At 54.0% G+C, this 11,430-nt stretch overlaps 1 protein-coding gene and 1 long non-coding RNA gene across 2 annotated transcripts; both read right to left on the reverse strand.

The window, feature by feature from the left end:
- Window positions 1–571: 571 nt before the first annotated feature.
- Window positions 572–4,246, reverse strand: LOC122444700. Its single transcript, XR_006270343.1, has 2 exons — window positions 4,163–4,246; window positions 572–1,666 (listed from the first exon to the last, which is right to left on the reverse strand). It is a non-coding gene; the product is annotated as an uncharacterized LOC122444700 (long non-coding RNA).
- A 4,323-nt stretch (window positions 4,247–8,569) lies between these two features.
- Window positions 8,570–10,823, reverse strand: HOXB13 (homeobox B13). The gene is made up of 2 exons (XM_043473399.1): window positions 10,125–10,823; window positions 8,570–9,232 (listed from the first exon to the last, which is right to left on the reverse strand). The coding sequence occupies exons 1-2, from the start codon at window positions 10,726–10,728 to the stop codon at window positions 8,979–8,981; spliced, it is 858 nt and encodes a 285-aa protein (XP_043329334.1). The 5' UTR covers window positions 10,729–10,823; the 3' UTR covers window positions 8,570–8,978.
- Between the last annotated feature and the right edge of the window lie 607 nt (window positions 10,824–11,430).

Here is an 11,430-nt window from a genome sequence, read left to right on the forward strand (position 1 = left end):
AATCATTAAAATGATGTTTTTGAAGAATGGTTAATGACACTGGGAAAAGTTCTTCTAATATTAAGCTAAAAGACAAAGTTCAAAAATGTTCACAAGGAATCTGAATTTTGGAATTACACATATTTGCAAGGGGAAAAAAACTAAAGAAAGTACAGCAAAAGATTCACTTTGGTAAATTTTGGATAGTAAGATATGGGGTGGTTTTATTTTCTTTATGCTACTTTTTAAATATTTTAAAAATCCTTGACAATGAAAATGTGTTACTTTTCTAACAAGGAAAAAAAATAGTTTTCTTTTTAAATGTGGGGACAACCTAAATGACTAGCACTAGGGAAATGCTAAATGATGACAACTCATTTCGTTTCATGCTATGCATTTTAAGTGGCATTTAGAAGACTGCAATAACTTGGGGAATTGCTTGTAACATAGTAAATGTATAGTGTTTTTAGACTCAAGATATATATATATATATATATATATATATATATATATCTAAGTTGGGGAGTGGAAAGACAAAAGTAACAAATCACAGTGGTTGCAAATTATAAAACATGAGATCTGGAATGCAAAATGAGGAAAAATTCAGAAGGTTGTTTATTAAGAGTTTTTACAGTTTGTGTGTATTTAAAACCCTATGTTCTATTTTCTGCACCTGAATAAGGTTTTTTTATTTCCCACTTCGAGATTTTTTTCTTTTTTCTTTTTTTTTTTTTTAAGGGCTGGAATGTTGGGGGTAATTATTTCAACGTGTTTAATCTGAAGCTTTTGGGGCGCAGTGTAGATGTGGCTTCTTTAAATCAGATTCCGAAGAAAAGGTTGTACCACATAAACACTGTAAACCCTTAACTTTCATAAATGCCGGAACAGAACTAACGAAAAATTACCCAAGTGCCAAAGGCTTAAGACCATTCTGAGCACACTCCATGAGGCCTTCGCAATTATTTTTCCAAATAAACGGCTTCCTTTCAGATGGAGTTATTTTTCCTCTACAGAGCTGTGGGGATGGGCAGACGGGAATGTGAGAACCGAACAGCAGACTAAAGACCAAAAGGCTTTCTGGAAGCTTCGTCCCCGCACCCCCCACCCCCCACCCCCAATCCTGACTGTTTAGGACCCTCCTGATCCGCATAACAGCGGTGGCCCCACTCGTCCTAAGAGACGCCGGCCAGATCCGTGAACTTGACCGAGGCGTCCACGCTTCTTTCCCCCAAAAGTCAGAAAAAGGGAGAGGGGTTGGCTGAGGTCCCTTCAGGGCCCCGTAGACTTGGGAATCGAAGGCTGGGTAGGAGAATGAGACAAAACCCCTCCTCGGTCCGAGTCCTCCGACAGGTTCAAGCCAAGTGGGGGCGCGGGGGGAGGGGGGGAGCTGCGGTTGAACGCGGAGACCAGTGCTCTGGCAGCTGTCTCACGCCCCTCTTCCGGTTTGCCGGTGAGGACCTGCCTCCGAGCACTTGATCTGGCCTGAGGTTCCGAGGCCAGGAGCTTGTCGTAGGCTCGCCGGGGTTTGGAGCCTCCCTTCTCTGCCGCTCGCCGCGCTGCCCCGGCTCCTCGCGGGGAGGGAAGCCCAGCGCGCCCAGTACCCCTTACAGCGGGTTTTTCTGAGCCAGGAAAAGACCCCGGGATCGAGTCTTTTATATCCTCCCTCGTTTAGGGATCCTGGATTCTCCTGAAAAAGAGGAAACAAAAACACTAACACGGTCTCAGCAGGCCGCTCTGCGCAGCCTCCGCCGGCGCCAGGGAAGCACGCGCCAGGAGTCCTGGGTCCCTCGGACCGCTCCCCAGGCCAAGGATGGGGGGCGCCCCATTTACCAAGCCTAAGCTTCCGGATCGTGGGAGGACACAGGGCCCCGCGGGGCTCGTCGGCCGCGGGCTGGAGTTGTGCTGCCCAAGGAGGGGCGCTTTCAAAATATGGAGGGGACGGCCTAGGGATGACCTACTTCAATCTTCTCTAATAATTCCTCTGCTGTAGCTATTCGTTTGCTCTTTACGCATTTGCCTTTCCAGGTCTTTTTTTTTAAGTGTGGTGAATTTTACTGTCAAAAAATAGGACAGCATGAATTATACATGAATGAAAATGAAAAGTAACAATACGTTGATTCTGACTAAAGTATTGGTCTAACTTGCCATAAGTCCTCAATAATCGGATTTTGAAAATGCAGATCTGGCGACGGTTTCCGCGGAACACAAAAAGCCAAAACCCGTGGCTGAAAAAGCAACGCAAGCTTGAGTGGGAGAAGGCCGGGGCTCCCGCGTTCCGGATCCTTCCACAATCCTCTTCCGCCCCCAAGGAATGTTTATGGCCTGGCTCAAGTTCAACGGCAGAACTCTGCCTGGAGGGGGAAGGGCGACGAACTTAACCAGACAAAGACCGAGGTCAGGTCTCGGGCGGGGGCGACAGGCTGAACCCTTTTAAGATGGGGCGCTGAGCGTCCACGCCGGGTACCTATTTCTCTCTTCCAGAGCTGGCTCGGCCTGGGGCCTGCGCTGGGCGGCCCGTAGCGCCGGCGCGAACACTCGGTGCGTGCGCGCCTGGGTGGGAGCCGGGCGCTCACAGTCTGAATGGGTACCTCACAGGCTTCGCCTAGCGTCCAGGACCCAGTGAGGACGCCCTTGCTCTCTTCCCTCCCAGCTCTACCCCAACAAGAGTCGGGGTCCAGACCTCTCTCCCTCAGAGACCTGCCTCTTCTGCACCCTCTCCCGAGTTTTGCTCACATCTTCCTACCCCGATTTGGTATTCTAAGCATCTTTCAAGTCCTCCAGCATAGGTCATTCCGGAAAGCCTCTCCATATGCCCTGAGGGTGAATCGTTCTCGGTCTCCGTTCCCCCTGAATAGGCGTTTGACCCACCTTACAATGTCAGAAATCACAGAATACAGTCTCCCAGCTTCGGGTCACATATGAAGAAACGACCCAAGATCTGCCAGCGAGTGAGAGGCAGACTGCCAGAGAGCGATCGGTAGGAAGGGAGATAGTATTTCCACTGTATCTCCTCCAGCCTTCCACTTCAAGGGATGGTTTTGCGTGCAGCAGGCACTCAATAAATGAGTGATGGATTGAACTAAATTTCTACTTGTGTTTAATCCCCTGTGGTTGCACTTATCCAAACTGGGGGGGGGGGGGGCTCGAGTGCAGCTCGGTGACCTCAAAGGATGGCTCCAGATAGAAACTGTTTGTGTCTAGAGAGACCTTGTGAGAAGAGGTATGTTGGGAGTGGGGGAGAGACTTGGCTTGCTGTTCTCTTGCGCTGATGACCACAGAGCTTAGCCCTTAGAACTCCTGCTTTGGGGGGCTCTGCTTAGACTGTGACGCTGATCAAGTAACTAAGGCTTAGCCTCAACGTCCTCATTTTATGAAGTGGGTTTTGTCTGTGTGGGAGCAGCAGCTCTGAGAGGGCATGGGCAGGAACCAGCGGGGGCAGGGAGGGTTAGGTGAGTCCGGAGTGCCTCTGTAGATTACCTGGTTCCCCGCCCCCGCCCCAGACCAACAAGCTAGCGGTGGTAGTGGCCCCCCCCCCCCCCGTTGCTTGTGTGCAAGTTCTGAGTCCCTGGGCAGAATACAGGGTTACCAGCCCTGGGCAGCCCCTCTAGTTGCTCCTCAGATGCCAGAACTCAAAGAGCTCAACAGGGCAAAGGGATGGCAGAAGGAAGGCAGCCGTGTGAGACTAAGCCGCACTGATTTAGTTTTAAAGGGCCACAGCCTCTCCCTTAAGGGTGCATTAATAAATCATTATCATCAGGGTTAATTTTCACCCAGTTTTCAAAGTAAATGTTTCGTAAAGTATCACAGTTTAAATAAGAACATTAACAATAATAAATTCGTCTGTACCAAGATTCCATCCAGTCGGAGACAAACACAAGGTCCTATGGGCGGGCCTTGCTCTCCCAAGCCAGACTCTCTCCCTCTGAGGCCGCGCTCGCGTCCCGCGTGCTGCGAAGCAGCTTTCTTGGTCCCATTTTGCCCAGGCGGCTGCCAGCCTTTTTAGGAAACAACGAGCTGAATGGCCTCTTCGAGAGCCTGACACCCACCCTTCCCTGCCCGCTGTGACCGCGGAGTCCCCCAAAGTCCGGGAACGACCCCCCACCCCCATTCCCCGACGGCTCCTTCAGCAGGTCCCCAGACGAAAAGAGCTTAAGGTCCTTGGCCCACGAATCAGCAGGTTTACCTTTTTAGAGAGAAGCGCATTCTGGAAAGTAGCAAAATGAGTGGGTCTTGCTCTGAGAAATGGGAGCATAACACTCTTGCTCTCTCTGCCAAGGCCAGGGCTGGAATTCGGTGGGCTCCAAGGCTCGGAGCTGGGCCGTCGCCGACCTCCGAGTGGCGCAGGACTCTGCTCACGCACCTTGGGCTAGAGGAGGAAGGATCGCAGCGCCGCACAAGGGGCCCCCTCCCAGCAGAGCCTGGGGCGGGGCTCAAGGAGAGGGTGCACAGCCCCCGGCTCCCCACCTCGTGGCTGGAGTGCCCACTCTCCGCTGCAGCCTCCTCGCCTCCCCAACCCGGCGTCTCGCGACAGTCTTCCGGTCGCTCTGGCTCAGCCAGCGCCGCTTGGCCTCCTCCCTCCTTCCCAAGGCCAGAAATGGGACCCCTTCCCTCACCTTCCTCCATCTTCCCATAAAGAGTTGAGGAGAGTGGGGGTAGGGGCGGCGGGAACCACTGGCCAGAAACTTCAAGTTCAACGGCCAAGTCCGCCGGCAGACGCGGCCTTTCCCTCCCCATCGTCCCGAGGGTGACTGAACGCTGGCCTCTCCGTCATTTTGGAGGCACTTAGGGGAGGGGGACCCGTGGTGGAACTCCTCCGTTTGCTCCGACCACCCCCACCCGCTTTCTACACAACAGTAACTGGTAGCCGAGAAAGGAAGAAAGGCTGGCATCAGTTCCGCATTGGATGTTTTCAAATCTCGCCCCCGGCCCAGGCCAGCGCCTGCGGGGAGGGGCGGGCTGGCCCCGCTGGGTGAGGGGCCGAGGGCCGCCCCTCTGCTTTCTCCCCCCCTTTCCCCCAGAAGGAGTATTCAGGTGGGAGAGAATGTACTATAAATTTCTTTCAAAAACAACGGAACCTCTCCTTTTGCCCCCTCCGCAGCAGTTGCCTCCGCGCTTTATTGCCAGTTTACGGTAACAGGTTCGTGTAAATCACGTTTGAAGCTCCGGTGTTTCTATTAGACCGGAAGGGGGCTCGGCATAGAGGGTTCCCCCGGAAGGAAGCCTAATTCAAGTGCAGCACTTAGGCCCTTGAGTAAAACTTTAATAATGGGGAGCAATGGGGCTGGAGGAGCGGAGGGCCGTCAGCTCCGCGTTGGAGGAAGGGGGCCACGCCGTTCGGACAACTGGGGGGGGGGGGTGTCTTGATTTGGGCCTTTCTTCTGCCGCAGGGCAGCTACTGGTCCTCGAACCACTCAGAGCAGGGGTGGCTAGCTGAGAAAGGAGGGAGAACTGGGGCGGGGGGGGGCGGCTGGGACGGGGGTCACGGCGGTGTCAACAGTCGCCTGCTGCGGCCTCGCGAGTTCTAGGGACCCGCTTGCCAGTAAGGGACCCCGGAGCTGGGGCCCCGGGTTCGCTGTCCGCGGGGCTGCTTCGAGAATCTAGATTCGCAAAGAGCTTCCCGAGGTCCTGTCAATGAATGGTCTTTTCCACCATTACCGTCTAATCCGTCCTCTCGAGGCCTAATAAAATCTGCCTGATTTGGAATTGGAAGTGATTTCGGTCCTGGCGCAGCGTAGACGCCACCCTCCAACCCTGTTTCCACGTTTGCTGAGACTGAGCTGGCGAAGTTCAGCTCAGAGAAACGGAGAGGGCGCAGAGGGCGGCCCGGAGTAAAATCACGCCTCCTTGGTGAAAAGACACCCGGTGTGTTTCCTCCGGTGTGTGTCTGTGCGCCTAGGCGTTTATTTGTCCATGAAAATGTCTGAATTTACCTATTTGAGGACGTTGTATTCACGCATTTCAATCTAAATTTTAGCGAAACACTTTCTTGTATTAATAGCTTAAAGTGGCCCTATTTAAAAAGCAAATAGCTGCAGGCAAGTAAATGTAGATTCATAGATTTTGTTGTAGTTTAGACACAAATTAGTGAAAGATTTTTAAATTTGCTCGGTGGAAAGGGATATAATTCGCCTCGGTAGTAACATCGGTGTTTGGAAAGAGCTTCCATAAAACGGTTTAACACAAAGCGAAATTGAATTTTTTTTTTTTTTTTGCACAGATTCCATACAAGTAAATTACTCAGGGCGGGGGGAAGCGGGGGAGAGGGGTTTGCCGCGAATTGTTCTGGCGAGGAAGATAAATTAAATACTCCAGTGGAATGAAGACCTGGACCGAGGGCTGATGGCGCCGCAGCCTTGCTCTGGGAGCCCTGGCCACCCTGTTTCTTCTCTATTACAGATCTCTTGTGCTGCCCTCCTAGCCTTCCTCCTGGGTCTCTCCGCCGCTGGGCTGATACATTTGCCAGTACCCTGGCCCAGTTTCAGGCGACTCCGGGTCCGGGCGCTCTCACACGCGGCTACGAATTCTCCAACCCCGGAGGCCTGAGTCCCAGGCTTTCGGAAGCCAGAGGCTCAGTTGAAGAGCTGTTAAAAAGCCGAGCCGACCGGCGAGTTTCTCTGAAATGGCGAGATTCTGCCGGAAGGGGGCGCCCTTGTCTTTTTAATAGGCCAAACTCACGTTGGTAGAGAAATAAATCTAAAATCCCACATCTTGTTTGTTCTAAAATGGTTGCGAGAGCATAACAGAGGAGCCCCGAAACTTTAAGTCCTTGATAACGGAATGGAGGCATTAGAGCCCCGGGAGTCCAGAGTCTCGAGGCCCCTGACTGCAGGCCTTCCGAAGTCACCTCGGGAATTCCGAGTGGTAACCTAAAGCCTTTCCCCTCCCTCTGTAGGAAGCAAGAACCACGGCGGTCTCCCTCATTTGTCCCACACGCCACCTACCCATAGGCCTATCTGTCCTGAAGTCTCTCAATTTCAGAAGCGGCAAGGGAGAGGGCTGCACCCACTAACCTTCGGAGTCCGCGGTATTAAAAATTACTAAAGATTGGGACTTCGCTTGAAGGAGAACGTAGAAAGCTGAAAGTAACTTTCTCTGGGCGAGGCGCGATACCAGGGAGCTTAAACTGGACCACGGGGCTTGGAAAGACTGTTTAAATCACGAAATTGACATCTTCCCCTTCCCCAAGCACACTCACTATCTAAGAAGACCCAGGGAGGGAGGGCACTGCCAGTCGGGGCCTTTTTTCCCCCTCAGCTTTAGAATGCTCTTTGGTTAAAAAAAGAAAAAATTGGAAGACTTAGAAGAGTCTTCCTTCCGAGAAGAGGCAGGACTGCGATGCCACACGATTCGAATTGCTCGGCTGCGGCGGGTTCCAGGAAACTCAGGCGGTTGGTTTCCTGGATAAGGAGGAGTCCGCTCTGAGATGGAGGGGCCGTCGAGACGCGGCCGGGGCCCCTTCTGGAGCTCGCCTCCCGACTGCCAGCTGCGGGGAGGCTTCGGAACGTGGGTCTGGCGGCCCGTCCTCTCCACTTCACTCCTGTGCTCTCGATCGCCGGAAGACTGCCAGAACCCGCCAGCCCGGGCTGCGGGAAGATCCAGCTCAGCCCGGCTGATGTTCCCGCGCAGACAAGATCGCATCTGGTCCCGGCCTAGATACACGACTTCAGGTTCCCCCGGCTCTGCGAACAGCCGGTCTGCCCCAGGTTTCTGGAACTCCGCACTATTCGCATATTGTCTAAGTGGTTGTGGAAAACACGGTTGGCGCCAAACTGCCCTCCACTCCCCCAGAATCAGTGTATGTGAACTGAACCAGCACAAAGTGAAAGGGAACAGTTCTGTTTCCACTATTGTCCTGGCGGCCTGCGGTTCCCCATTCTGACACTGGCTTTTGGGAGCTTCTGCCACCGCTAGTTTTTTCACTCGGTAAAGAATCTGCCTGAGACTCCAAGGCCTGAGACTCGGAAGCTCCTTGGTGTCACCCGCAGGCAAGCAGAGGAGAAATGGGCAGTGAACGAGCCATATTCATGTTTTCTCCTTCTAGGCTATACAAGTGTGTTTGGGATGTGCCTGCCACGGATAGGCTACCAGTCCCTTCATTCTGCAACCGTTTGTGCCTAAGAGGGGCTCTGTCTACAAGGCCACAAATGTCTATTTCATACAGCTCCCAAATGCCCAATGAACCATGACCTACCACCTTTGGTCAGAACCACCAGAAACATTAAGGGAAGGCTTGGAAAGTTTTGGAGAGGAAGTGGTGAATTATCCAGGCACTTTCTCAAACCCCATTTCTCTGGAAGAAAGAACAGACCCTGGAGGGCAGTCCACTGGCTTCATTTTCACACAGGGCTGAAACTGAAGAGTTAGGCATGTGGACTTCTGAGACCAGGGGGTACAGTGGAGGGAGGGAGAGGTACCCTCCAGCATTGGCCAACCTGCCTAGCTGTCATCTTAGAAAAAAAAATGCTAAAGAGGCAATGGGAAATGCAGTTCCAGGGGTAAATCTGCCATTTCTTGTCTCCTCTGCCTTCACTGGAACGGGGACAGGCTTTGGAAATGGAAGAGGTTCCAGAGGAAGCTGTCCTGTCACCGGTCTCCTTCCAAGTTTATTAATGATCAGCTCAATCCACAAAAGCAGTTTCTAAAAGTGCTCTACAGAGCTCTAGATAGAAAATATGATACTAATTATCATGGCAACTAGTACTGGTTATGGTGATTATTGCAACTGCCAGAATGAATGATTATGACTGGAACAAGGTCATTTGGGTAGTGTTACCTGGTGGACTGGGCTGTAACTCTGGGCCTTGCTGGCTCTCTGTGATCCATGGGGTATCCAGACTGTCCCTGAAGAACAGCCCAGGAACATTGGCCTGGGAAGAGTGTCACTTCTGGGGGCCTTTCAGCAGAGTCCTGGGCCCCAGCTTGGCCGAGGCAGGCTCCTGGTCTCACCAGGATACCCCAACTCCCACCTTCCCCCTCCCAGCCAGAGCCAGGGAGCTCCCTCATGGAGTAGCACTGGTTTTGACCTTGGCGAGGACCTTCTTCTCCTTGACCCGGCGATTCTGAAACCAGATGGTGATCTGGCGCTCTGAGAGGCTGGTGGCAGCCGAGATCTTGCGCCTCTTGTCCTTGGTGATGAACTTGTTAGCTGAATACTCGCGCTCCAGTTCCCGCAACTGCCCCTTGCTGTAGGGAATGCGCTTCTTGCGACCTCGGCGGAAGGCGCAGCCGTCAGGCGGATGCTGCACGCTTGAGTCTATGCAGGAGAGGGAGGGAGAGAGAGACATGCTCAGACCACAGCCTGGCGCAAGCCCAGGGTCTGACCCAGGCCCCATAACCTAGGTCATCCTACAGGAGCACTCAGGTTACCATACAGGCACTGCCATTTCCCCAAAGCACAAGAGGACACCTCCGCTTCCGGCTGGTTGGTTTCCTGATCCACCCAGCCTTGGAAAGAGGAGAGTTCTGCAGGCCACCCTCACTCATCACTGCCTTCACGCCTGCAGTCTGCAAACACACCCATCACATACGGCCAGACCTTTGCCCACCGTCTATATTTGTCCACCCTCATATGGATTTTCCAACTCTTGGCCACTCTTAACGATACTACAAGCAAATTCTGTACAGGAGGGAACACATTTCTGCCCCTACTCCCAACACACACACACACGCACCAATGCACACACCTGAGTTATGGCTGCAGGAAATCTACACTTCCCTTTGGAAACTGAAAAACTCATCTGAGAGAAAGGGGTTACAGAACAACCAATTTCTCTGTCCCTACCCAGCTGCACCCCCACACTCAATGAATTGAGAGGAATTAAACTGGGGTCCTGCTGGGCAGGAACACCCTAAGTCCCAAACAACAGCAAAGAGAGTCAAGCACTCCGACATATTGAAAGGCTGGTCCCACGGCCTCCCAGGGAGATCAGGGACCTGGTGGGCCTCAGGCTTCAAATAGCACCCAGCTCAGGCCCCTCACACTGACCCTCTGAGGCCTTCACCCAGGCTCTCTAATGCCTGCACCCTCCTTCAGAGCCCTAATAGCCAACCAAGGAGAACCAAGCTCCTCCTCACCAGCCCCAAGACCCATCCAGGCAGGGTCTAGAACGCCACACTCAGCACCAAGGGCATCCAGAGCAGCTTACCTGCAAATGCTGCCTTCCAGAAAGGACCTGGGGGGTTCTGTTCTCCCTGGCAACACATCTGGCTGTTCCAGCCACTGGTGAGGGCCCAGGGCTGGTAACTGTCCACAGGCAGCAGGGAGTCGTGGCGAGGCTCCCCCGGGGCACCCAATGTCTGCACCACCGACACATCCAGGTAACTGGCCACAGGCTGGTAGGGTCCCGGGTATCCCGGGTAGAAGGCAAACTCGGTGGGGCGGCTGGGGTACTCCTCCCCGGACGCGGGAGTTTCCGCAGGGTAGGCAGCCAGAGTGGCCGCCTGGGCACAGGGCTTCAGCGAGCTTCGGGACACTCGACAGGAGTAGTACCCGCCTCCAAAGTAGCCGTAAGGCACTGGAGCTGGGGACGCCCCCTGGGGCACCCCGGGGCATGGGTGGCACTGCTTTGGCGGTTCCGCAGAGCCTGGCAGATCCAGCGGGGTGTAGTTGACAGCAGGCATCAGCGTAGGCGCCGCCGCTGGATGGCTGGTCAGCGGGGAGTGGGTGACCAGGTTCCGACTCCCTCCAGCTCCCAGCAAGCCTTCGATCTCCTTGGCGCCGTCCAAAGTGGTGTAAGTGCCGGGCTCCATGGGGCCGAGGATCGGCTCATGAGGCGCTGGGGGTGGGGGGTACAGGGGGCACCCAGCTCGCTCTCCCCACCCAGGCCCGGGGAATCCAAAGCGTTTTAAATCGCTGGCAGCTCGCTGGGTGCCTGCATTCGCTCAGCCAGGCCGTCGTGACGCAGGAGCCGCAGGTGCCCGGGCACGCGGGCTGATTGGCTGCGGCCTGGAGAAGAGAAGCTCATAAAATCTTCTCTGCAGAAATTGCGAAAATACTTTACCCCCGCTTTCTCTCTTTTCCCCCCTCACCCTCCCTCGCTCCCTTGCTCCCTCCCTCCTCCTTCCTTCCTTCTCTCCCCGCCTTCCTCCTCCTCACTCTCCTCCCTCCTCTCTTTCTCTCGGCTTTTTTCTTTTTTTAATTGCATTTGAAAACGAGAGAAAAGAGACGGGTTGTCTTCCCGCCGCTTTCCTGTTTGGAACAACCCAGCTACGTCGGGGGTGGGGAGGCGGGAGAGGAGAGACGGAGCCAGCCCCACCTCGGTCGCCTCCTCTCGCTCCCTGGCTCTCTGTCTCCTGTGCTTTGGCAGGTTTAACGAGAGAATAAAAAGCTCTCCCTATAAAGTGTCCATCTCGTGGGGGGAAGGGGAGTTGAGGGTGGGGCCTAGAGGCCGCTCTGAGCCTGAAAGGAAAAACCCGGGAATGCGTCTGAGCCAGAAGGGGCTAGAAAATGGG

Source organism: Cervus canadensis, chromosome 1 (genome assembly GCF_019320065.1).
Source record: "Cervus canadensis isolate Bull #8, Minnesota chromosome 1, ASM1932006v1, whole genome shotgun sequence".
NCBI classification, from domain to species: domain Eukaryota; kingdom Metazoa; phylum Chordata; class Mammalia; order Artiodactyla; family Cervidae; genus Cervus; species Cervus canadensis.